The 27,418-nt window shown below is 37.1% G+C and overlaps 1 protein-coding gene across 1 annotated transcript in view; it reads right to left on the bottom strand.

Moving 5' to 3' along the window:
* Nucleotides 1-27,418, bottom strand: part of BRIP1 (BRCA1 interacting DNA helicase 1) — a 134,837-nt gene that overhangs the window by 90,629 nt on the left and 16,790 nt on the right. The window contains exon 8 of the mRNA XM_073315419.1: nucleotides 2,598-2,888. Within this exon, the coding sequence (XP_073171520.1) occupies nucleotides 2,598-2,888 (291 nt within the window). The remainder of the gene's footprint in view (nucleotides 1-2,597; nucleotides 2,889-27,418) is intronic.

The following is a 27,418-nucleotide window of genomic DNA, read 5'->3' as shown; positions in this document are numbered from 1 at the left end:
TTCATCTATTTTACCAATAGCAACCTGGCAGTGGAAGAGGGTGGGATGGATTCTAAATCATGAGCAATTAATAAATCCAAATACATATGGTTAATTCAACTGGGAAGGATAGAAAATAAAATAATATGGCACATTCACATCCACCCAGCAGTATATCAACTTTCTTACATCATCAAATTACCAACCAGAAATGTCTAGTGAATTTAAATCTCATTAGAATCCACCTGAGCTTGTTCATTTGTATGTCTTCTCTGTGCTAACAGCTCAGGAGAGTGTTGTGTTCAACAATAAAAGCAAACAATAGTTGTTCTGCTCATGACTTTGACAGCAGTCCTTCCACTGGTGCTCAGGTGTGTTAAAGCACATCGTTCCAAGGTTGGTTTGGGTTTATTTGTATTGTTTTTCCTGGAAGGGTAGGGGAGAGATTGGACAGGCAAATCTTAAATTTATGGGTTGGAGCTGATACACTGGAATTACAGGGAGGAGTGGAGAATTTTGAAATTTTAATACTGGTTAACGCTAGTGTCCCTGAGGTATAACTAAACAACTATTATTTCTCTGTTCTAGTCAGTCGGAGTACAGGGGGTATTTTTGTTTGTTTTTTTTACTGTAAAATTAGTTACTGTGAATCCTATCTTTTCTTTGATGAACTTTTAAGCAAACAAAACCACCAAGAAGAGAATAAATCCCTGGAAATATATACTTTAGACTAGAGGCAATTAAGGCTGCCTAGTCATATGAAGATTGATAACATGAACAGGAAAGCCCATACCATTTTTAACAGTGTAACACAACCCTAAGGGGCAGATTGTCAGTTGAAATGTTATCACACTTGGTGCCTTTTCGCTCACAAATTGTCAGGTATCTGTTTATCAGCTCACTTCTGTAATATAGTCTTGGTTAACATAGACACCTAAAGTGACAGTGTAATTGGCTCTCATTACCACTACAACTTACCCTTAGCGCTTGGGAGCATAAAAAGCAAATGCTCACTTATACTTGATGAATACAAAATAAACTTGAAGCCCCAACAAGAGGACAAAACAGAAACTAGGTACAGTACGACCATACAATTTGCCAGTGGAGACAACAAAAGCAGTTCCTATCAGCCTCAATAGTTTTCTAAAGTCTGAGTTGTACAGTGGAAACCAGCAAAAACCTTTTACTGGATGAATATACTCACAATTATTAAAACCTTTAAGTTTTTAGACACACAATATTTTTGGCATATAATGACTCCCAACTAATCTTCCTACGTTTATGATCAATGTATGTGTGGTGCTGATATATTTTAAAAGTGACCAACAAAGAAAAGAAAAAAGTGTATGTGCCCTTTTTAGCTTCCTTACAGAGAATAGAGGCAGCTGGAAAAAAATGTTCTATTTGCCTTACAACTATCAGTATCAACATTTTGTTGCAGGACTTCTTGAAGGACTAGAAAACTGGAATAAGAGTTTTTCAGCTCACAACTGAAGGAACAGGAACTAAGGGAAGGATCGAAACCTGCACAAATAGCTTTTCTCTTAAGTATTTGTCAGCAGCTTGAATTAAAATAAGTGTTACAAAACAAAACGGTGTTAAACAGTGATATAAAAATCCCATCCCCCTCAATTTCTTAAAATTTAGTCTTGTTCAATCCGACGTACAGCCAAGCCAACTATTTGTTGTCCTCCAGCATAAACAAGGAATTTTAAATGTGAAAACAAGCAGATACACACTGCTTTTTGGAACATTCATTTCAGGCTTATACACTATGAAGAAGCAAAAGATGGGTAATTTTGTTAGCCTTTGCAGATTACCTGTAAATAAATAAATTCTGCTGTGCTTTTGCAGTTTAGTTTTATTTATTTATTTTAAGTGCAGGCTGCAAAAGTGGAAAGGAAACAAGACAGTCTTAAAACAACTCTGAAATGGTGAGCACAAATCCTAAATTTGGTTACCCAAGATGATGATGAACAAATTATGTTATCAAGAACACTTATATCATAGTGTGAGCAAGCACAATGTATCTCTGCTACTATCATTAGCAGATTATTTGTTCCAGATTTGTGGTGGGTTATTCACACGAGAAAGGCTCTAAATTACTACTTACTTAACACAGGTAATTAAGTCCCTATCCTCTTAATTTTGAATCAGTAAACAGTTTGTTCCAACTAGAGAATTACTACAATAATTTTACCCCCATGCATTCTAATCATCTTCAATGCCCAGATACACTCAATAAAATAAAATAAAACACTAAGCAGAGAGAAATCAGGCCTGAGTGGATTATTTAATCATCATCAGCATATTTCACATTTTAAAAAAGAAATAAGTTTTGAGAAAGCAAAAGTTATTGCAATTATAATTAAGCTCCCAAACAAACGCTATAATCATATATTGTCATAATCTATTATGCCTTTTAAGTTTTGATGTTGTGAACCAAGATTTACTGAAGATTAATGGTCTAATACAAAATGAATTAGAAGTTACAAAAGGGCTTCCAACCAGCATGCCATTATGAAGTTAGAATGTTACTCAATCCAGCTGCTCAGGCAGCTAAATCTTTCATTAATATTTTTTAATGAATGCTCATTTTCTGAAACAAAACTACTCACATTTTTTCCTTCCAACAAGTCTGCACATTTTTCATTCCTGTTACTACTTCTCGATACCACTGGATGAACACAGGTATGATCCCGGCTAGAAAGAATTGTCATACGGACACTGGAGTATACTGTCCTCTGCAGCTCTCTAGTAATCTGAGCTATTTGCTTGTGTGTTCGAGTTCCAAAAAATATTTTTGGGATGTGTGGCTTTCCTCCATTTTCCTTCCTCTTTGCATAACTAACATTTTTACCATTTTCTTTTGCAGAAGAACAGGAACACTGTGTGCAGAGGCCAGGAGACTGTAACCAAAACAAGGAAAGTTTATGAGGACATTACCACTGCAAACTGCATATACCAAATCTCCATATTGACCACTGAGAGTTTTCCTCTAGGGTAGTTCAAAACTTCCCATTAATTAATCTATCAAACTTTGAATAGTGGACTCAAGTTAAAAGTATACCCAAAACATTACAAAATCTCAAAATAATTTCTAAAAAAGTTATCATAGAAAAGAGAGTATCTCTCGAATAAAAAACCTAAGTGATTACCAAATTCTCCATTTGCTCTTTTCTTTATATATTCTTTGCCAGTCAGTATAATATGTCCAGGTTAATATGCCATTGCTTTGATGGAAATTAAAAGGGTACCATTGAAATAAACATATGAAATTTAGTACCAAAGTTGATACATATCCTTGGTTATACCATCTATTAATTTTACATATAGAAAGGTTTACTGGTACGGTTCACTGTCTCTCCAGGATTTATACAAACCAGACTGTGGTTAAACTCAAGTGCTATGCCAGTAAAATAACGTTAGTGTGTACATGACACTTTAATTTGTTTATTCCTTTGTGCCAGAAAAGAAAAAGAATTTTTAACTAATTTTTACAATGCACGAGGAAAGTTTTTCCACTTTAGGTTTATTTTCTGTCATCAAGCATGGCCAATTACCTCTAATTTACCTGTGACAAATTATTACAATGAAAAAAGCCAGAACAGTTTAGTAGCAAGTTATGCAGGACACCTAGCGTTAGGAGTTCCCAGGCCTTAAGGACTGAGTAAAAGCATGTTATACAAGAGACACATGCTGTCTTCAAACCAGATGGCAGCCTTTGTTTCATAGCAGACAAATGAAGAAAAAGTGAGGAACATTGATGTGGGGGAAAAGGATTGTTTATTATGTTTCTTAATTTGAACAAGTACTTATATACTGACTGCCAGCTAAAGGAAATTACTTTTCCATTGAGGGCTTGATCCTATAAGGTGCTGAGCACTCTGGCCTCAATCCAGTAAAGCACTTAAGCATGTGAATAGTGCAACTGAAGTCAGAGAGACTTCTCACATACATAAATTTAAGCATGTGCTTAAGAGCTTTGCTGGATCAGGACACGCGTCTGCAGCACCTTAGGATCAAGACCTGACTGGGCAACCACATTAAAACTAATACTGAAAACTTTGTTTTAACGTTGTTTCATCTGCAAATCAAATTTCACTAAATTGGCTTCAAAGCATATACTCCATTAGTAATACACTCATCATGGTGTTATGCCATTAGTCAATTCTAGTGAATACTCTCATTTCGCCTTAACAGTTTCATAATTCTTAACTAGCAGAACTGAATCCAGGAAAAATATTTGGAATAGCAGGACAACTGGGTTTTTTCCCCCACTCTAATTACTTTGTAACAGAGAAATTCATCCTCAATCTCTTCCACAACATGAACTATTGGGAAGATAATAATTAGGATGTAGGTAGAGGATACAAAGAAAATGTTAAGATATCTCTAAGAAGAGTATCTTGTCTGTACAAGCACATGCAATAGTGAAAAACTGATCAGCATGTCTTAAGAGCGTAAAATAGTTTGCACTTGGTTTTTAGTTTGATGGCGCAGGTAGCAACAAACTGTACTTGACAGCTGAAAGTTTTTTCCCCTGCTTTTAATTGATTATCCTTCATAAACAAATGCTAAGTCATGGCATGTGTTACACCACAATACTGGGGATCAAGCTGTCTCTTAGCCTCCACTCTGTGGAAAAGCAAGTTCGAATTACCCTGAGTCCCCCTCAGCGTTGTCCGCCATTAAATATTACAATACATGATAGAATGGATGTAAATGTGACCCTTCTGGAGCTGTCACTCACTGGGATAAAAGGTTCACTGATGTGCTAAATAAACAGGCCGTCAAAGCAGATAAAGTTACAGCCATGCTGGAATTGTTACATTCCCCTCTCAGGTTGCCAGTAACAGCAGATTTCATTACGGTGTGCTGCCACATTAAATAGCCAGTTCCAAATATCCTGCCTTCTATATTGAATAATTACTTATTCACTGAAAGGATAAAAAGAAGAGAGTTATGAATGGGGCTCTTGTCAGCACTGAAGCAGGAAACAGCTGACATGTGGTGTATGTTACATATGCGGCAATATCCGACAGTTTATACTCTCAGAAAATTGGAATGCAAATTATATCATGATATTTTGATCTATATTCTATTTTGATCTTTGAAATAATGATATTTATTAACATACTAAGAGAATTAATGTAAATAAGCTGTAGAATCAGTTTACTTTTGCTGACTGTGCAGGCCTTTTTGCCCATATCTATCCCCTTTCATTTGAATTCATATTTTTCCCTCAGAGATGATGCAATACCATTAATCCTTTATGGGAGGATAATGTGAGGCCTAAACGTTTACTTTACTAAATGTAAATTTTAGAGAAATCTAGACCAGTACAACAACAATTTCCCAAAGCACAGTAATATTTGCTGTCCTACACTGTACTTATACAGTCAAGATGATTGGAAAATGCAATTCAAATTTTTATGTACAACACCAACAGTGATAATTCTTTCTACTGTATCTTTGTGGAAAAAATAAATTTCAAAGAAACTTTTTATTAAAAAGCTAAAATCAAAACCATTGCCTGCATATGTGTGGGGGTATATATAAATTACAATATTTTACAGGTGACCTCCAAGTTTTTCTTAAAAAGATTGAAATTGGCATAATACTGGCTTTCAGAAGCACTCCACTCACTACTGCAACTTTAAAATGTTACCTTTTACTAACAAAACAAAACAAACAAAAAAATCAGGAAAGCTGTAAACTCAGGCTGATTTTATAGTAACCAGTAAAAGTATATAACTGCTTTGCAGCAGTCATAACATTTCTGAAAGCCACAGACGCCCTCAGCAAAGAAAAAAAAACCCCACTTTAAAAAGGTGCCTGTATAACAACTAACCAACAACAAAAAAACCCACACATTAAGAAGGCTCTTATTTGAGAAGGTGAGCCCTTTATTTGCATTAAACCGGAGTTTCACACTCTCAAATGCTCTTTCTCCATTAGAATTTTTTTGGGAAAGATCTTTCAAATATATTAAAACTGAAAGTTAATTGAAAGTGCCTTTAGGTTAGGCATTGACACATGAGGAAGCACTTCATAAAACAATTGAGCTTCGGGTTTCTATGACAAGTGGGTTAAAGTAAACAGCATACAGATCAATCAGTAAAGAGGATTGTCTGTTTTAGGCAAGCTATTCCCCAACCTTGCTTGAGTACAATTAATTTATGACCCAGGTGCATATAGCCACATAATTCCATGGTTTAATGTGGGTTATTTTTACTTTTATTTTCTAAAAACATTTTTTAGTAAAAAAAAATTCCGCCCCTCTAAGCTTAACAATTGAAAAAGGATACTACTGTTCAACTTGTTCAGGCCCTCAAAACTAGCTTTCGTTAAGGAAGGTAAGGTTTGGGCAAAATTCCTGGAGGATGCATTGCCTGTGTGCATGCAAGCGCACACACACATTTTATATTTAAAAATAAATTATTTTGGGATCCTCAGCAATAAATATTTATACTTCTGTTGCAGAGGACCCAAACAAGCCGTTAAAAAGAAAGAGAATCTAAATGTCATCATAGGATTTACCTTCCTTAAAAAAGTTCTGGTTTGGGACTTCAGCAGACTAGATTTCTGGTAGACCATAATGTAAAGAAATGCCATTTTATGATTAAAACATAGTAAAATCAACCCAAACTGACAAATATCTCTGGAAATCAAACAACACAAAGAAGGAATAATTAAGGCAACAGGATGGTTAAAGCAGCAACTTCTCCTTCATGCTACCCTACATCTCGCAATACTCAGTCACGGAAATTTCTGCAGAGATTTTCTTAAAAAAAAAAAAAAAAAAGTTGGAAATAGCTGAGATTTTTAACATTTTCATAAGTGACACTTTGGGTTCTGCATTTCTGTACCATAAGCTATTTATATCATTGTAGTTGTGACTTAGCATAATTTATTACATTGTAGTCTCCCATTACTGTAGAAAGAGGAAAAAGAGCCCTAGTTACTTTTCACTGTAAAAGGTAATTACGGTATAGTTGGGGAGTACTGCAGTAAAAATTATAAATTTGCATTTCAGGAAGGAGAGGAGCTTGCTAAGCTACAACAAAAGTATCTGTCATATTCCTTTCAGGGCAACTGAGAAATAGTGAGGAAAGAAAGTTAACTTGAATACTAAAACTTATTTTACTAATACCCAAATTTGTTAACCTTCAGGACCCAAGTTTGTTAACCACAAGGCCCATGTTTTTCTCTGTTTTGGCAGGAAGTTGAAGAAAGGGTTCAAATGGGACTTCTGTGGTTGAGTTTTTGTTATATTTATATTGCTGCTACAACAATGCTCTTGAGTTTGTTATAAATTGTATGGTCTATTATTTTATTTTGCTTGTAAACTCCCTGGGACAGAGAGCACATCTCTTGCATCTGAACAGTCTGGTACACCACACGTGCTCAATAAATATCTTTCTCCTGCATTTCCCAAATTATATAGTACCTTTTTTGGGTTTTAAATCTTTTTTATTGAAAGAATTCCTAGATACACAAAAAGATAGTAACTGGTAAAAACAAGTTAAATAGTTAGAACAACTTTATCTACATTATCATTTTATAACTCTCATTAGACTATTTAGAATTAGAGGAATATTACATTTTTTTAAGGAAAGATTAAGGGCAATATCTAATTTATCCATAAGGCCCTGTTCCACACTACGAAAACACCCAAGTTTACCCAGAGATGTTAAATATGATTGTACTCCATCTGTGTTACTGTTGGTCCAGAGAGCCAAATTGTGATAACTGGTTTAAAAATACCAAGTGATTTAATCCTGGTAGAAAATACTTGTTTAAGGAAGGAAGTTTTAAAATAACTGGTTATAACACAGTTTGGCTCCATCCACACTTAGCTAAAAAAAATAGTTGAGCTAACAACTGTTTTACACCATCTAAGGTTAAATTTTATCGTTTTCACTGTAGAATTTAGCAAGATTCTCAGGGACTGGACATTTATATGGATAACAAAAATTTCCAAAATTATAGTAGTTAATGCTTAAAAAATGTTTTGCAGGAGATATAAAATCCTCAGGCTTCAGGACTTAAATCAATTTCGAACTATTAGGAGGTAGGATGACACTTTCAGGGGATGGGAGGGAATTATCCAACATCTACCTCTTGCAGGTTTCTTGCACCTTTCTTAGAAGCATCTGGTGCTAACCACTGTTAGACACATGATACTGGACAGGATGACTATGAGTCTGATCTAGTTTGGCAATTCCTTTGTTCCTAGGTAGAGGGACTCAAAATAAACCACCTTTCCACATCCATACTTAGATGATAAATAATGCAAATGTCAGATACATATACACATACACTGAGAAAGTCCAAAACAATATCCAGCTTCCTCTCAGGGTTTCAATTATAAAGGTCTGCACAGTCTTGCCTGAGGCTTTTAGGATTTCATTTAATTGTACCCATTTGCATTCTTCTTCCACCCATGTTATTAGGTGAGTAATATCCCCCTCCACCCTCCCAGACACACCGTGTCCTTTCACTACCTTCTCTTCTCCACAGGTTTGCTCCTCCATTGCTAGAACTGAGTGACTCGTACTCAGGAGGTTGATCTCATGGTCTCCTGCTCTCTTTTTGCTGCTCTTGGGAGCTGTTCTCTTCCTCCATCTGCCTTAGCTTAGTGCTGAGGCTCAGCTTCTGGCACTTCTCCTCCTGCAACCACTCCTGAGAATCCTGAGGCTGTGACTCAGCCTGTCACTGACTTGAGTGACGTGCTTTCTGATCAGCTCAGAAGGCCTGTGACCTTGCACTGATGTCTGGTAACTTTCCTAGCCAGCTCCATCCACACTCTCTTACAGTCAACTTATTTTACTTGCAGATCTTGGTGCTGGACTTCTACTTTCTTGGACTTGAACTCAGAGTCCTCTTTGACCTGCTGAAGTACCTTCACCTCACTGAACAGCTCTCTGCCTGCTAACTCTCCAGAGCCTGCTTTGCCTTCTCAGAGTTTGCTGTCACTCACTTGGTGTGTTCCAGCTGTTCTGTCAGCTCCTTCATAGCTCGTAACTGCTTCTCTCTCATCGCCTGGGTTGTGCCTCATGGGTCTTTGCCTCATCATTCAGGGTCTTCTTCACGAAAGCCATTTTCTGTTCCCACTTTAATGTGAGTTCCCACTATGCAGCAGTGGAGTCTACTGTGTCTTCTAGCTCCATTCCCAGTACCTTCAGCTTTTTCCTCAGCTCCTGCTTCTGAGTTTTTGCTTTGTTCCTATGTACTCGCTCAAGGTGTCCTTGATGTTCACTAATCTGAGATTCCAGTTTACAGATATTTTTTCTGGGCCATGTTCTTCTAGCTTTCTTCCTCTTCCATCTTAGTCACGGCTGCTTGCACTTCCTCCTCCTTCTGGGCCAGCTGTCTTTTAAGTTCTCCAACATGAGTTTGTAGCTCAGCTCTCTGGTCATATGGATGGGTGGAATCTTCCCCAAGCTTCCTGCAAGTTATCCCCAACTCTAGCCACTGTTGTTCTTTGTGATACAGGTGCTCTTCCACATCGGTGATCATGATTTTGTGAATGTTCTTGCATATAATGTGGTTCTTAGATGTCTCCTTATTATCTGGGGCCACCTTCTCCAAATGCAGCTTCCACGTTGCCTTTTCCTTTGTATTTGTGCCACAAAGTATCCTGGCCCAATTATGCCCACTAGCAGTGATGTGGACCAGCTCCTGGTGGCCTTATGCCTGAAGCAGGATTTTTAAATCCAAAACACGGATGCCTTTGGCTTATAGAAGCCTCCTCATCTTTCCAAGGATGATCTCTACTTGCTTGCTTCATTCTTGCTGCTCAGCCAGTCACTCTGGGCTGCATGTATCCTATCATCCAGTTTCTGCCTGAGTGGTTTCATCTGGTTGTGTAGTTTGTCAAGGTGTTTGGTGCTCACATCAGGGGTTTGGTTATCAGTATGTCCTGAGCTTCCAGAACACATGAAACAAGTTCTACCCTTTCTCTGTCACCCACACTCAAGGAATCCCTCTGTTATTCAGAGCATCTCATTGGGCTTTTCTCCCTTGTGTCTGGTTTGTTTCCTGTAAAAAAAAAAACAGTACATTCCCCAAGTTCTCTTTGCACAGGCTGAGACAACAATCTGGGTCTCTCCCTCAGGAAAAGTGAAATTTGAAACCCGACTGACCTCCCATCTCTCTTGGTGTCCAGAAAGCAGTTTCCTGGGCTAGTCCAAGTTTCCCTAGCACTGCGAAGCCTGGCTTTCCCAGAGTTACAGCCCCACTTCTGAGAGTTTAAGATTTTTTTGTGGAGCAATGCCTTTTTATGTGCCCCATTTTCCTACAACAAAAAAAATTATTTCTGGGGCTTGCTTTTCCTTTATCCAAAGAAATGAAGGGGTCCTGTACGGGTCAGTGCTGGATCCAGTACTAGTCAATTTTTTCATTAATGACTTAGATAATAGAGTGGAGAGAGTGTTTATAAAATTTGAAGATGACACCAAGCTGAAAGGGGTTGCAAACACTTTAGAGGACTGGATTAGAATTCAAAATGACTGTGACAAACTGGAGAATTGGTCTGAATTCAACAAGATGAAATTCAATAAAGATAAGTGCAAAGTACTACACTTAAGCAGAAATCAAATACACAACTACAAAATGGGGAATAACTGGCTAGGTGGTAGTACTTCTATAAAGGATCTGGGGGTTATGGTGGACCACAAACCAAATATGAGTCAAGAGATGCAAAAAAAAAAAAAAAAAAAAAAAAAAGGCAAGGGTAATATTCTGCAGTGTATTAACAGGAGTGTCGTATGCAAGACCTGAGAGGTAACTGTCTCACTCTACTCAGCACTGGTGAAACCTCAGCTTGGAGTATTGTGTTCAATTCTGGGTGCCACACATTAGGAAAAATGTGGACAAACTGGAGAGAGACCAGAGGAGAGCAACAAATATCAAAACCTGACCTAGGAGGAAAAGTTAAAAACACTGGGAACATTTAGTCTTGAGAAAAAAAGACTGATGATAGTCTTAAAATATGTTAAGGGTTGTTATAAAGAGGACGGGGATCAACTGTTCTCCATGCTCACTGAAGACAGGACAGGAAATAATGGGCTTAATCTGCAGGAAGGAAGATTTAGGTTAGATATTAGGAAGCGCTCTCTTACTATTAAGGGTAGTTAATTTCTGAAAGAGGCTTCCAAGGGAGGTTGTGGAATCCGCATCAATGGAGGTTTTTAAGAACATGGTGGCTAAACACCTGCCAGGGATAGTCTAGGTTTATTTGGTCCTGCCTCAGTGCAGGGGGCTGGACTTGTTGACCTCTTAAAGTCCCTTTCAGCCCTGCATTTCTGAGATTCTATGAATAATAAAAGAAGAGTCAAATACACTGAGAGAGTTAAGTGTAAAATAAGGTTAAACAAACACTGAGGCTATGATCTTTGAAGCACAGAGATAAGGGGACTTCTTGATATCTTCTTCTATATTTCATTGGGTACAAAGCCATCTGAACGATACAGTGGTGAATACCTTTTGTGTGAAATCTCACACAATCACACCCTAGTAAGATATCAGAAGTGACATTACTAGAGCTTTTCAGCTATTCTTTTTTAAAACTCTTTTAAAAGGAGTAGTATTCTGCTGCTACAGTCTCTTGATTAAACTGCACAAAGCAGCTGTTTATCCACTCACAGTAACCAGCAGGTGAACCCGATTCAATATTTATCACAGGCTTTCACAGATCACTGCTAACCAAGCAAACGTTTTAATTAAGCTGGAACTTGCTTCAAAGAGCTCATTCAAGATGTCAATCAGCGGGTGAGGGATCAGATACGGTGTCAGGTGAGAGTGTGTAATACAAATCCACAACTTTCTTCATCCCATTGCTGTAAATTAGCCTGCTTTAGAGTCTGGACTCTGATTGTAACAGACTGCCAGTCTTCTGGAATGTGTAACTGAAGTCACTCAAACTCTATTGTGAAGGTTGTAAGCAATATGTTAAACTGCAGTGGGCTAGCACATTAAGACAGATTCTTTTCACAGTTGTTTTTTGATACCGCAAGTGTTTGTTACACTACTCTCCATTTACTGTTTACTTTTTTACCTAGTGTAAATGGGGATTCCTTAACACAGCTGCCCCAGTTTCTCAAAGTCAATGCTTCTGCATAATTAACCAAGAGAGTACAACAAGGGTATAATTTCTCATCTAGATTTATACTAGAACTGCACTGTTTTGCAAGAATCCCCAATTCAAGAACAAACACGGGTTCCCAGGCTCATAGGCTAAAGACAGTCAATTGCTTTGGACAGGAAGGGCCCGGCCTTCATTATGTCTACAGACATTCCCTTCATATAGCACTGGAAGGTGCTTCTCACTAGTTCTCTCATAGGCAATAAATGGAGCTCAAAAGCTAAACACAGTAAATGGTATAAAACTGAATGGTTTAATTAATCATGACTATGAGGGTAGCACCACAGTATACTGTTTGTATCTATTTTCCTGAAATAAACGAAAATAAAGATCAACACATCAGAGTTATTGACAAATAAAATGTCAGTCTTAAAAAAGATGTATATATGTGTAGATACTATACTTTGTGTATACTGTACTATGTGTATATACACTATACTTCTTTAATACTATATATATAAAGAATTTGAAATATAAATGAGAGAAACAAGAATATAAAGTGTAATATATTTTCCTCAAATGTGACTTAACTATTGTAATCTAAAAAAAAAAAAGAGGAGTACTTGCGGCACCTTAGAGACTAACAAATTTATTTGGGCATAAGCTTTTGTGGGCTAAAACCCATTTCATCGGATGCATGCAGTGGAAAATACAGTAGGAAGATATATATATATATATATACATACACACACACACACACAGAACATGAAAAAATGGGTGTTGCCATACCAACTGTAACGAGACCAACTAATTAAGGTGGGCTATTATCAGCAGGAGGAAAAAAAAAACCTTTTGTAGTGATAATCAGGATGGCCCATTTCAGAGAGTTGACAAGAAGGTGTGAGTAACAGTAGGGGAAAAAAATTAGCATGGGGAAATAGTTTTTACTTTGTGTAATGACCCATCCACTCCCAGTCTTTATTCAAGCCTAATTTAATGGTGTCTAGTTTGCAAATTAATTCCAATTCTGCCATTTCTCAATGGAGTCTGTTTTTGAAGTTTTTTAGTTGGAGAATTGCAACTTTTAGGTCTGAAATTGAGTGACCAGAGAGATTGAAGTGTTCTCCAACTGGTTTTTGAAAGTTATAATTCTTGATGTCTGATTTGTGTCCATTTATTCTTTTGCATAGAGATTGTCCGGTTTGGCCAATGTACATGGCAGAGGGGCATTGCTGGCACATATCACATTGGTAGATGTGCAGGTGAACGAGCCTCTTATGGTGTGGCTGATGTGATTACGTCCTATGATGGTGTCCCTTGAATAGATATGTGGACAGAGTTCATTTAATCAAAACACTACTAGTATCACAAGAGGATGTGTTTACCTTGTGTTAATGTCCAACAAGGCTTATAAAAATTAGGGCTGTCAAGCCATTAAAAAAAAATTAATCGCAATTAAAAAAATTAATCACGATTAATCGCACTGTTAAACAATAATAGAATACCATTTATTTAAACATTTTTGGATGTTTTCTGCATTTTCAAATATATTAATTTCAATTACAACACAGAATACAAAGTTTACAGTGCTCACTTTATATTTATTTTTATTACAAATATTTGCACTGTAAAAAACAAAAAATAATATATTTCAATTCACCTAATGCAAGTACTGTAATCTTTTTATAATGAACGTTTAACTTACAAATGTAGAATTATGTACAAAAAATAACTGCATTCAAAATAAAACAATGTAAAACTTTAGAACCTACAAGTCCACTCAGTCCTACTTCAGCCAATCACTCAGACAAACAAGTTCAGTTACAATTTTCAGGAGATAATGCTGCCTACTTCTTGTTTACAATGTCATCTGAAAGTGAGAACAGGCATTCGCATGGCACTGTTATAGCAGGCATCGCAAGATATTTACGTGCCTAATGCGCTAAAGATTTCAGGACTCGTCATCAGCATGGAAGCATGTCCTCTGGAATGGTGGCCGAATCATGAAGGGACATATGAATGTTTAGCATAACTGGCACGTAAATACCTTGCAACTTTGGCTAAAAAGTGTCATGCGAACACCTGTTCTCACTTTCAGGTGACACTGTAAATAAGAAGCAGTATCTCCTGTAAATGTAAACAAACTTCTTTGTCTTAGCAATTGACTGAACAAAAAGTAGGACTGAGTGGACTTGTAGGCTCTGAAGTTTTACATGTTTTGTTTTTGAGTGCAGTTATGTAACAAAAAAAATCTACATTTGTAAGTTACACTTTCACGATAAAGAGATTGCACTACAGTACTTCTACGCAGTGAACTGAAAAATACTAATTCTTTTGTTTATCATTTTTTGAGTGGAAATATTTGTAGTCAAAAATAGTAATATAAAGTGAGCACTGTACACTGTGTATTCTCTGTTGTAATAGAAATCAATATATTTGAAAATGTAGAAAAAAATCCAAAAAATTTTAATAAATTTCAATTGGTATTCTATTATTTAACTGTGCGATTAGCTGAGATTAATTTTTTAAACAACAGTTAATATTGTTTAGTTAATCGTTGGAGTTAACTGTGATTAATCAACAGCTCTAATAAAAATGTACAGGCCCATTTTAGTCTGGATAGCTGTAGACTGAGAGGAGGGCAGTTCAGATTCTGTACTGATAGTTTTCCCTCCTGTGTTTTGCTCTCCTCTTGTCCTTTGTGTCATCACATAATGCAAAAAACTACAAGTTATCATTAATTTTGTTTTCTTTTAGGAAAAGAAAGATTGTCACAAGCTGCTTAATACATATGATTTTATATACTTTTAACAGTAGTTATTATTAAGAGCATATCAAGTCTTGCTATCCAAAGCAAAAGCATTTCTGGCTTGCATTTAGAGTTGACAGCTGCCTTTTTCTCCTCACAGTATGTTTCAGTTGGCCAGCACCACCACAGCAGTGAGTATTAAGCAATTTGATATATCATGTTATGTTTTGTTTTCTTGTAATGAAAAAGAAAGTGACTAGCCAGCCAAGCCTTTTAAACCCACAGCTGTGACAAAGTTACTGAGAAGTGTATGGGCAAAACTCTATTTTCTGCCCAAAAGTGGCCTTGCACATTAAAGCAGAGGTGCACTGATGCTGATCTGGAATTGCCAGCACCCTTGCTACAGTCACTCTGTCAATAAACACCATCTCCAGTGACTAGCATTACAACTCACTAATTGTTATAAAGATTAAAAAAGAACAGAAAAATCATGCATTACTATTGGAACTAAGAATACCTTCCCCCTTATGGACAGTGGAAAGGTCTTCCTTAAAGCAATTTTCCCAAAGGCATGCAGCAAAAGCTGAGAATAAAACTCAAGTTTCCTGATTCCCATGTTTGTGTCTTATCTATTGAACCAAGCTGTCTTCCAACAGAATGTTTTCCATTATTCCACCTCCTTTTTGTTAATTCTTCCACCTCCCCACTTACACACATTGTTACATTATATTATGCCCATAACTAACTCCAGTTGTTTCTTAAACACGAGTTTTTCCATGAATTAATTCCTAAATTTAAAAGGATTTTGCATGAGGAAATATTGTCTGTGTTTTCATTACAGTTAAATTAAAAAGATGGTACTCCATATTTCTGGGTCACATATATAAAACCCCACTGACTCCTCTATACAACTTGGGTTTTGGCTAGTCTTGTAATCAGGGCACCTCTGACCACCACACAGTTTAATCACTAAGGCTATGTCTACACTCCTACTTATGTTGGTATAACTTGTATTGCTCGGAGGTTTGAATAAGCCCCCCCGCGTGAGCAACATAAGTTACACCGACCTAAGCCCCAATGTGGACAATGCTACAGGTTGAACCGCTCTAGTCCGACACTCTCTGGTCCAAAACATCCATGGTCTGGCATGATTTTAGTTAGCCGAACGTCTGCTTATCGTGGGTGGGACCAAGTTTCGCATGGTCAGGCAAAGTTTGTTTACAGCTGCCAGTCCTGGCTCTCAGTGTTCTGTCCTGTTATTTAGCTCTAATTTACCCCTAAATACGTCTTCTAAGAGACCAGCAAACAGTGGAAGTGTTGGTAATGCTGCTAAGCGTAAGCATGTGTCAATATTGATACAGCAAAAGGTGGAATTGTTGGAGAAATTGGAAAAGGGCACATCGGTATGTTGTTCTGTTTATTCACCTCAGCGAAATAAAAATAATAAGAGACATGCTCAGTACAATACTGTATTGACCTTCCATGGTTCGGCAAATTCTCTGGTTCAGCACCGCTGAGGTTCGGAGGGTGCCAGACTAAAGAGGTTCAACCTGTATGTCAGCGGAAGATATATTTAATCTACTCCTAATGAGCAATGGTAGCTAAATCCATAGGAGAGCTCTCTCTTCAGCTACACTAGCGAGCTTGCCTGGGTGCGGCTGTGCCACGGGAAGCGCTTTAGTGTAGCTATAGCCTCAGCCACAGTCAGGGAGAAAGAGGAGATTACCAAAAGTTGTAATAACTTACAGAAGTCTAAAAAGAATGTTACAAAACTGCAGACAAGCACTCTGCAGCTAACACCACATTCTTCCATTTTAAGAGGGTTCATTATTATGTATAACATAGGCTAGGCTGCCCTGGAACATTTCACTTACCCTGGTTACGACTGTAAATTCAACTCCCACCTTTGCTCCTATCTCTGCACTCTAATTCATAACATGCTGTGCCTCTCCTGTTGCTGTCAGACTACCTCTAGTTTCAAATCATCATGCAGACACAGGAGCAACACCACCACAAGTGAAAATTACCAGAATTTCAGCTTTCATTTGCATGGATTTTGTGGGTTTTGTGGATCGTTTGTTTCATTTTTATGTATTTATGTTTAAAGAGATGTTAGGTTGCTTGGAAACCAGATATGTAATTATATACAGAATTTTGTGAGGTGCCACTAATTAAAGGAATAGGAAATCTCCCTTTTCCCTACCTTACTCCATCTTGCAAAAGAAAAATGCTGAGAATGTTCCATGAAAAAAGGAAATTAAAGAGCAGTGTGATAGAGTACCGCCCCAGAGGAAAGATCCCTAAAACAAAGATACAAAATATTGCATGGCTGCATAGCCACAATTCCAACAGAATCCAACAGAAACACTACAAATTTAGGCCCTATCTATATTACCACTTATGTTGGCAAAACTTATGTCGCTCAGGGGCATGAAAAATGTTTTGCCAGCATGAGTGGTAGCGTGCACAGTGCCATGTCTGCGGGAGAGCTTCTCCCGCCGACACAGCTACTGCTGCTTATTGAGGTGGTTTTATTATGTTGACATAGAGCTCTCTGCTGTTAGCATAGAGCGGCTACATGAGCGATCTTCCAGTGGTGCAGCTGCATCAGTACAACTGTGCGATGACTAGTGTAGACATGGCCTTAGTTTAGGCCTTCTTTAAGTCTCAGCCTTGGAGACTTTTATTGGCATACAATAATCAGGATCAGTCACAGAAGACAGAACACACCCTAATACTTTGGGCTTGTCTACACTTACAGTGGATCGACGCTGCAGTGATCTATCCACCGGGGGTCGATTTAGCGCATCTAGTGAAGACCCGCTAAATCGACTGCCGATCACTCTCCCATCGACTCCGGTACTCCACTGGAATGAGAAGCATAAGGTAAGTTGACGGGAGAAACACTTCTGTTGACCCAACGCGGTGCAGACACGGCAAAAGGTCAACCTAAGCTACATCAACTCCAGCTATGTTATTCACGTAGCTGGAGTTGAGTAATTTAGGTCAACTTAACCCTGTAGCGTAGACCTGCCCATAGAGATTATTTAACTATCAAAACAACACCTTTCACTACTCTGCTCCACCCTACTTCTCTACAGTTGTCTCTTTTTGCAACTCCCCAGCCTGGCCTCCCACATTTTGCCAACAATGCCAGTATCACCCACATGTTTATCAACTTCTCTTACAAAGATCCCCATGCCTCTCTTCCAAAATGCCACTTATGCATGGAATGCCCTCCCTAGAGTGATCTGTAAGACCATTACACCCTCTCCTTCTTCAAATCCCTTCTCAAGAACCTCCTCTAAATATAAAGCTTATATGAAATTAGCTAATTAATTATAGTTAAATTTAGGGACAGATGGGGATAGATGGATATTTATAAAAAAAATTAAAGGAAATGTGTATATAAATGGTATGTTTTATTGCCATATCTCTATACCCTTTGTATGTCATTTGCCTTAGACTGAACTCTTCAGGACAGAGACTCCCTTCATGTGTGTTCGACTGTGCCTACAATAGTTGGGCTATGATCCTGGCTATATAAATATCACATAATCTGCTTAAAAAAAAATCAAGAACATTATCATTGGGATATTTATAAAATTACCTCAGCAACAAGCAATGGCAGATAGGCACCGATACTTCTCTCAATATACAAAAATAATATCTCTTTTTCAAACAATGGGGAAGGCAGCACCTTAACCAGGTATGAATTTCAAAGCAATTACACAGTGCATAAGATGATCTAATGCACTACACCACAGTCTGTGCCATGCCTTAAATCAGCTGTCACACACTTCTTCCTCAAATGTAATTGAAAACAATTTGGCCACTTGTATTGACAGGGCCAAATTGTTTTCAATGCCTGACATAAAAAGCATTAGAATGAAGGCTCAACAGGTTTCAGAGTAGCAGCCGTGTTAGTCTGTATTTGCAAAAAGAAAAGGAGTACTAAGGTGCCACAAGTACTCCTTTTCTTTTTATTAGAATAGGTTTTAAAACTGGTGGCCCCAAGTAAATCAGTGGGCCAGAGTTTTCAGTACCATGTTGAGGGGCTTTTTGGAGATCGGAGTATGATGTTGCAATATTATGGTAATTATTAAAAGGAAAAAAGAAAGGAGTTGAATTTAGGACATCTGCTCTTATTAGATAGAGTTTTGTTTGTACAATACCAAAACAACCGAGAGCAATTTTAAAAGGAAGAGAGTTCTCAATAAAATGTGTAGATTATATTGATTGTACCTATAACCATACTACGCTGTACATTATAAAACCCCAGTCCTGCAAATACGCAGGCAAGTAGCCTCATTAGCCACACTGGGACAGCTCATGTGAGTAAAATTAAGCACATGAGTAAGGTTTGCAGGAGTAGGACTATGTTATAAACTGGATCAAGTCTTAAAATGAATGTAACAACTGAGATAATGTAACAAAAATTATTCTGAGATGTACACTAAGTCCAACATTTTTAAGACTATGTTATAGGCACTAAAAATCTATTTTCAGGCACTTTTTAAAAAAAATTTAGCACGTTTCTCAGAGCTCCCACAGCTCCAGTAGGCGTCAGTGAGAGCTCGTGTTCAGCAACTCTGAAAAGCTACTTTTAATTAGGTGCTTAGAATTAGACATCTAAATTTGAAAATTTTGGACTTATCCCACAAGTATCAGCTATAAAATGAAACTATTATAACAGCAGTTAAGCCTTGTCAGACTTGTAACATTCTCCCATCTTAACAAAACACTGCATCAACAAACAAGACCAGAAGAAAGCATATCTTGCTTTCAAACAACGCTTAGAATGGAAACACAAGTACCTACTTAAAAAATTCTAAGGAACAGACAATCTATTCCCTCTCTGTTAGGCCACAAAAAGGGATTATTTGGCAAGAAAATTACAGCTCATTAAGTTAAAAAATTTCCTTGCATGCCGTTTATGATCAAATAGGATAAAACACTGAGATTAAACGTAGAAAGTTTCATTATCCCACTGGTTAAGAAAAATTACTCTGTGAGAACCACTTATTCTAAAAAGACACTATCCAAATTTTAAAACATATATAAAAATAAATAATTTTTAAAACTTTCCATGGTTTTTACTAAGCTATTAAATAACGTAAGAAAACTTCTTTGTCATTTGGAAACATTAGGTGTTTATCCTCCAATCAAGGCACACACGTAGTCAACATTAAGGAAAACTACTTGCATGAATAAACTCCTTATTTTTGAGCATTGACAAAAAGGTGTTCAAATTAACATAGCTCTTTATATTAACTTTATTTTACACTAATATCATCTACATCAGCAATGCATACGTAAGTGGACCAAGAGAGGAGAAAGACAAGATTTCAAAGAAATCCTGGAACTAATAGGATGTTTGCCAACCATCATCCTGATCACTCTGCTTGTCTGTTGAATCCTACACCTTTTTCTTGTATATTTAGTTTTTAAGGCCTTCAATGGCTTGAATATTTAGATTGTAAGGCTTCTCTTACCATGTGTCTTTACAGTTCCTATTACAATAGAGTCTCAATCCTTGTTGGGATCTTTAAGTGCAACAACAAAAATAAATAATAAATATCAGTTCTTTTCATCTATACATTTCTTCATGTAATACATGACATTTTAAGATTCTAAATTAATGGCACAGTTGCTTAAGTTTATAAATGTTTTAGAGTTGTATTAAATTTCTTTATTAATAAAGAGAGAACTCCCCCCATCACCAAAAATTAAAATATGACTGAAATTCTTATGTTAAACTTAAGTCTTGCTCCTGCCACTAGCTCCATCCTGGGAGACCCATGCACCTATGCAGTGACAGTTACAGGAACAGGGTCTAAAATTGTACTACATTCACCCAGAAGTGAAATTAAAATCTTAGGCCTTGTCTACATTTAACAAGTTTTACAGGCATGACTATATCAATAGTTTTTGTGTTGCTTTGTTTTTTTTTACCAACAGTTATCCAGTAAAAGCCCTAATGCAGATGCTACTAGTATAAGAAGCTCTATGCTGATCTAGCTTATTCCACTTTGGTAAAATGAAATAAACTATACCAGCATAAGCACTTTTATACTGATTTGTGTGCACATTGGGGGGATTTTGTCTATTTAACTACACTGGCAAAGTTAAAGCAGAAAACTTTTAAATGTAGATGAGGCCTTACTATTCCAGAACTGCCTATTGCTATCAAACATAAATTCCCCCTTAAAATATTCCCCTGCATTTAAAAAAAATAAATAAAAGGCCGTAGTTGGTAAATAACTTCATGCCCTTCCACTTTTAAAAATAAACCAAAATCCTTTAAAAAAAAAAAATCATTCTGCTCCCTCTTCAGCTGTAGTTCAAAAAAGTAAAAGAAAAGCAGATTAGTTTCTTTACTAAATATACATTTAAAAAAAACTGTTCTAATGTTGCTTTGAGAGATCACACCATTCCACAAATATGCAAAAGTATTATAAAGTGCTACATGGCATGGTTCTATTCTAGGACACATTTTCATCAGAATACAAAGTAAAGCGCATAACGTATCATGTTTAATGATGCGATTTCAATAAAACCCATAATGTAGATAAAAAACAGCAAGTACATGAAATTCTCTCTCTGCAGAGGAGTTTCAAGACATGCTTGAAAGCCGATGAGAATGAAGAATCTATCTAGACCATTAGAGCACCTCTCACTTTTGGGTCTATTTCTGGCCAGCAAAGCATGTTTTAGATTCACTGCCGACTGAAGTGTACTTCAACAAAAAAGGCAGAAAAAGGTGAGAATGTAACTGGAGGATACTCTAGTGATTTTTCTCAAGACCTTTTCAGTGGGATCAAGGGAAACTATTATATTTAGGAAATTACCTTAATTTTCCCTTTAATAATAGAGAAAGAATATATCTTACAACTCCTCTGCTAGATTGAATGGTGTGGGGGAACCAGAGCTATTCAAATGGAAACTCTTCAGAGTAACTACGTCCTCCAGGAGCGAAAATGTTTTTTTCCAAAGACTGTGATCAAAGCCATGTTATTGAACTCCTGGGAATCCCTTACCATTTCAACGTTGAAAAATCACATTAAAAAGGGAAATTATTTATTTAGGTAAACTGGCCAATTTATAGTGCTCTGCACTCCCCTTTAGGAGAATCAAGACCAATTCCAATTTCTGCAGGATAGATTCTTGTGCCAGCAGATGCTAAAAGTCTTTCTGAGACTATGCATTCAATTCCTAAGAACGGTGAGTATCTTGTATTGATCAATAGTCACTTTGTTGGACTGTGATACTGAGAGGCTTCTAAGTGTCAGCCATAGCTAGAATAATAGTGACCTGAGATAGGGCCATTGGGAGACTGCACAGCTATTTATTAAAGCAAGGTACTAGGAATAAGGAAGACTGAGTTCTATTGCTGATTGCCACATGCGTCCTTGTCCTTTGATAAATCGTGTACTCTACCCTTTACCTCAGTTTATTCATCTGAAAACGGGAATAAAATTCACCCACCATCATAAGAAGTGTCTTTCTATCCCAGAGCTACAGAAAAACACTAATACGTATCATTATTATGGTCAAATAGAGCTGGCCTAAAAATTTGCAGCAAGAATAAGCTCTCAAATTCTCAACGGGGTAGACACAGAGAAACACAGGACAGTGAAATCCCCCTCTAGTTTCTCTGATGGAAGAAGGAACTGGGCAGTGAGTTGATTTCCCCTCTGGCCTTGTTACCAGAAAGCGTAAGAGGTGGAGGAAATTGGGCTGCACATCGCTGAGATTTTGCATGGAACTCCGACAACAGTTGTTTGTGCTTAAGGCCAGCCCACCAGTCAATGAGTATAAAACAGAGAGGAAATAAATAGGGATGCTCAGAGAGAGAACTGCCTCATCTCCCCACCCTGCTATTCTCAGAATGAGAAAAGAAAGGAAACATATTAGACTCAAAGAGCTTTAAAAGTTACCATGGTATTTTTTGTTTATGAAACAATGCCAGGAAAATGTTGTCTAGTAGCCTAATATAATGAAAAGCCTGATACAGCCAAGTGACATTTAGAGTATGTTTACACTGCAAATAAAAACCCACAGCTGGCCTGTGTCTGCTAACTCAGGTTCATGGGGCTCGGGCTAAAGGGCTGTAGACATTTGGGCTCAAGCTGCAGGTCTGGACCTGAACCTCTACACTGCAATTAAACAGCCTGTTAGCTCAGCAAGCCTGAGTTAGCTGACCCAGGCCAGCCGTGGGTGTTTAACTGCAGTGTAGACATACCCTTACTTACTGTTCACCAAACATATTGGTCACCTGTACTTAAAAATCCTAGATATGCTAACTGACCACTATGCCTGAGCTGAGGCTGAAAGGAAATCTGGCCTCCCATGTTAATTCCCTTGTAAATGCCAAGTGGCAGAGAGGAGAAAGGGTGATCTAACTATTCAGTCTGTTTAGTCTACTACATTTCTAAATTCTTCTGGCTCTGCTCAGTTACCTGGAGGACTGTGTAACAAGAATATACATAAATAACCATTTTTCAGCCACAGGTCAGATATTCTAGTCTACTAAAATACCCAGGATTCTGAATTGTGTGTGATTAGCAGCCTGCCAGATGCAGGTTAATTAAAAATATATTTTATGTAGTGAAAATAAGCCACATGGTCTTGTTAGCCAACCAGATTTGAGATTTAGATTCTCATTAGGCAAATCATCTTTCAAACAAAACACACACACACACACCTTTCCTAGCCTGTTTTGAAACATTTTCAACATTTCATTAACCACCCAATCAATTACATTAAGCAGTTTTCACAGAATTCTGTACTGCAAAACATCTGTGATTCAAGGAGCATCTTAACTAGCTGTTCAAAAAAGGAGTTAATTAAATTTCTGCAGACTTCACATTAATTAATCCACATGTATAACTTGAAAGATCATAAGGGCAAAAGGGGTTTACTGCTTGATAATCTCACTCTTACATGATCAGAGGTTCTCAACTGTGTTTTTAGCCTTACAGTGCCCTGGGGGTTTGAATGGTATCCCTTATTGCCTGAATGTAAGGAAATAAAAGGGTAAGTGTACGTGTGTTGCTACTGGGTGGAACAATCGTCAGCATCTTCCCAAGCAATTGTGATCTGTATACACCGATAGTTATGGAAGAAATGTTCTCAGTTTCCATGTGCTTTTATTATAATATTTGATGCAGATGTTTCTTTACCAACATCTGTAGCTATTTCAGAAGATGCTATAATGACCATTTGTCAATTTGTTTGCTATGTACTTTACTTGCATATGCCTTTATATTTTTAGCTCTTTGGAGCAGAGATATCATCATTTGTGTGGCACATTCTACCTATTGTAAGGCACCGTGTAATATTATTTATTCTCTAAATAAATAATACTGTTTATCAAGGAATAGTTTACACTTCCTTTTCTTGCCATTGTAAAACATTCTATTATTTTTATGTCAATATTTTTGAAGAGACCACCCTCTTCCTATTCATTATAGTATCTATCGCTACGGTTACCATTAACGCAAATATCTCTCTAAAAATAGATTGCAACTTCTCATTCACAGCTGATAGCTACTACTTATACCATTAATTATTTTTAGCACAATTATATAAATGAGGAAGAGAAATTGTTCCACATACCCTCGATCCTGCAAATTTCCACAACTACAGCCCTTCCCACAAAAGCAACAAGGAAATTAGATATCTGTTAAGTTGAAAGATAAAACTATACTGGAAGTCTAGTCAGATATAGTAGCAAATTCAAATATCATCTGTTTTAAACAACCATAAAGGACTCTATTTCTGAAGTAGTACAGAGCTGCACCCTAGATTTCAAAATATACATATAGTCTCAAACTTTGAGCCCACATGCAGACTTCTAAGCAGCTTCAGAATTTGTTTTTTTCGCTTTTGATTTCTAGAAGAACCGTAAGAAATGTGGACGAAAAGTTGATACATTTATCCAGAAATATGATGTGCTACAACACAATTACATAATTCTCAAATTTTTGGAATCCTTCCACTAGAGAGCATTTCACCCTTTTGTGTCCTCTAAAAAACCCATCACCTGATATGGATGCCTCATTTTCCATATTAATTTTATTTTTTAAAGCTTGGCATTTTAATAATTAATTAGTTAATAATGCTGCTATTGTGCACCCATTCATTATCTAACTTAGTTCACCATTTTTTTCTTGCCTTCCATAGTCCTGAACTAAATTTATCAAACTCTTTATTCAAGGTGACAATTGTGAACTAGATTATAATTATTTTAAAACCAACAATTACTTAGACAGAAGTTAAACAGAGACTTTAAAATCTGAGACCCCTGTGTCTTGCAAACTTAAGAATTTCAAAAGACTTAATGAGACCAACTTCATAGGGTTCTTTGTTCTTTCAGGAATAGAACACAAAAATTACAGTATTTGCTCCCAGTGCCAATGACATTTCCAGAAAAGTACAATGAGAGAAAGTTTTTCACATTTACTATGCCAAAATACATTTACTGAAGTCTTTATGGTTTCTTTTTATATTACATAAGATGTGTCCAAATAGGTCTTCAAGCTTTGCGCCCATGAATTTTCCCCCTTCACTGTTAATCCCAAACACGTCCTCTGTCTTGTTTTAGATGATCTTACTTTTCCTGACTTTAGGAGGTGCCAAATTTGTAATCCAATACTAGCTTTTGCACCACCCCAAAAGACTATAGGCATAATGTATCAGACCTCATCGACTCCCAAGAGTAAGACTACGCAAATTGTTACCAAATCTGGAAACCATAGCCACAAACATGGGCCCAAAGTTTCTCGGCTTCATTATTATTGCTTGAGTAGCCTTCCATACATCAACAAAGTTATTCAGGTAGTAAGCATTATTTCTGTAAGCATTTGCAAGACGAGGCCTATAGATGGCATATTATAATGCACTGCTCAAATGTTAACCCAAAAGTCATATAGATGTCCTTCTGATGTGAAAGATAATAGATAATTCTCTTATTCAGTGTGTTTTTTTTAAAATTATTTTAAAATAAGTAGTAAATTACCTTAAAAACGAGTTGCAAAATGCTTCTCAAACACTACAAATTCTTAGTTACTGTCACTACTTATAAAAAAATCCAGAACCCTAACCCTAACCCATCTTTCAATTTTTTTATGCAAATCCACAACACTGTCTCCTTCAAATGTGAAGGTCAATAAAGCAAGAAAAGATTTTTATTTGAAAACCAACAGCACACTCTGCTGGCCTTCAGATTTCACAATGCCAACTGAATTTCAGTGGCATGAGGCATTTAAAAGTGCCACTTGAAAACCTCTGAAGCTTTCCAAAACCATAATATTACTGCCCATTAAAAATGAACAAGAGTACTGGTTCTCTTTTGTAAAAAAAGAAAATAATTAACTACCAGTATTTTAAATTAGTATTACAACTTTTGGGTTGTTTTGTAGTTCAAAAAGGCAGATGCAAACTGGACCCAGAAGTGTACAGTTAAAATAAAAAAAAATATTTAAGTCAGTGTTCAGAAAGATGTATACAAAGGGTCAGAGTGTGTATCAGACAGAAAACTGGAGCTGGTCATCAGCTCAGGGGTGTTTCCAAAGACGGACTGATTCTTTTATCGGATTTTAATACACTATGCAATGCAAAATGACTATATTTTATTCTAGTGCTGGAGATGCATATTACTTGGGAATTACTTAAAAGTCCACAAAACAAATGAGAAAGAGAGTGTCCTTGGGAGGTTTTAAAAAGGCCATTAAGTTGCCTCGTATATCATTGACGTGATCCAACTTTCCTGCATCAGCCCTGTAGGACTGTCTTTAGGAATATGTCTCATATTCCTTTTATTTTGGTTTAGCTTGAACAACATTGTTGTTACTTCCCTGCCCTGCACCACCTCCCTCCGAATAAAGTGAAGAAAACTCAAACACCAAAAACTGCAACAAATTTCCAGTGGGGAATTTTGCAAATACCACTGCATATTTCTGAGTCTGCTTCCTTTAAGAAACTTGCATTTTCTTGCAAGTTCTGCTAGGAAAAGTGACAATTTGTAACAATGTTAGAAAATAGTAATCCGTTTTAGCTTTTTAGGTACCTGTGCCCCTTTACAAAACAAGTTTTATCAGACACACAACAATTATCAGACAAACAGATGAACATGATTTGTTGGGGGAAGAGCCTACACAGCTCTGTAAAGGGAAATCATGCCACACCAATCCATCAGAATTCTTTCAGGCTGTCAAACACGGATAAGGGTGATACAGTGTAACTGAACTTTCAGAAAGCTTTCGACAAGGTCCCTCAACAAAGGCTCTTAAACAAAGCAAGGAGTGAAGGAAGAAGAGTGAAGCTTCTCTCATGGATCAGTAATTGGTTCAGAGATAGGAAACAAAGCGTAGGAATAAACAGCCAGTTTTCATAGTGCCCCAAGGATCTGTGCTGGGACCAGTGCTGTTCAACATATTCATAAATGATCTGTAAAAAGGGGTAACCAGCACGTTGGCAAAGTTTGCAGATGATACAAAATTACTCAGGATAGTTAAGTCCAAAGCAGACCACAAATAGCTACAAAGGAATCTCACAAAACTGGGCGACTGGGCAACAAAATGGAAGATGAAAGT

Source organism: Lepidochelys kempii, chromosome 17 (assembly GCF_965140265.1).
Source record: "Lepidochelys kempii isolate rLepKem1 chromosome 17, rLepKem1.hap2, whole genome shotgun sequence".
Classification (NCBI taxonomy): Eukaryota; Metazoa; Chordata; order Testudines; family Cheloniidae; genus Lepidochelys; species Lepidochelys kempii.
This window is presented reverse-complemented; position numbering and strand designations above follow the sequence as displayed.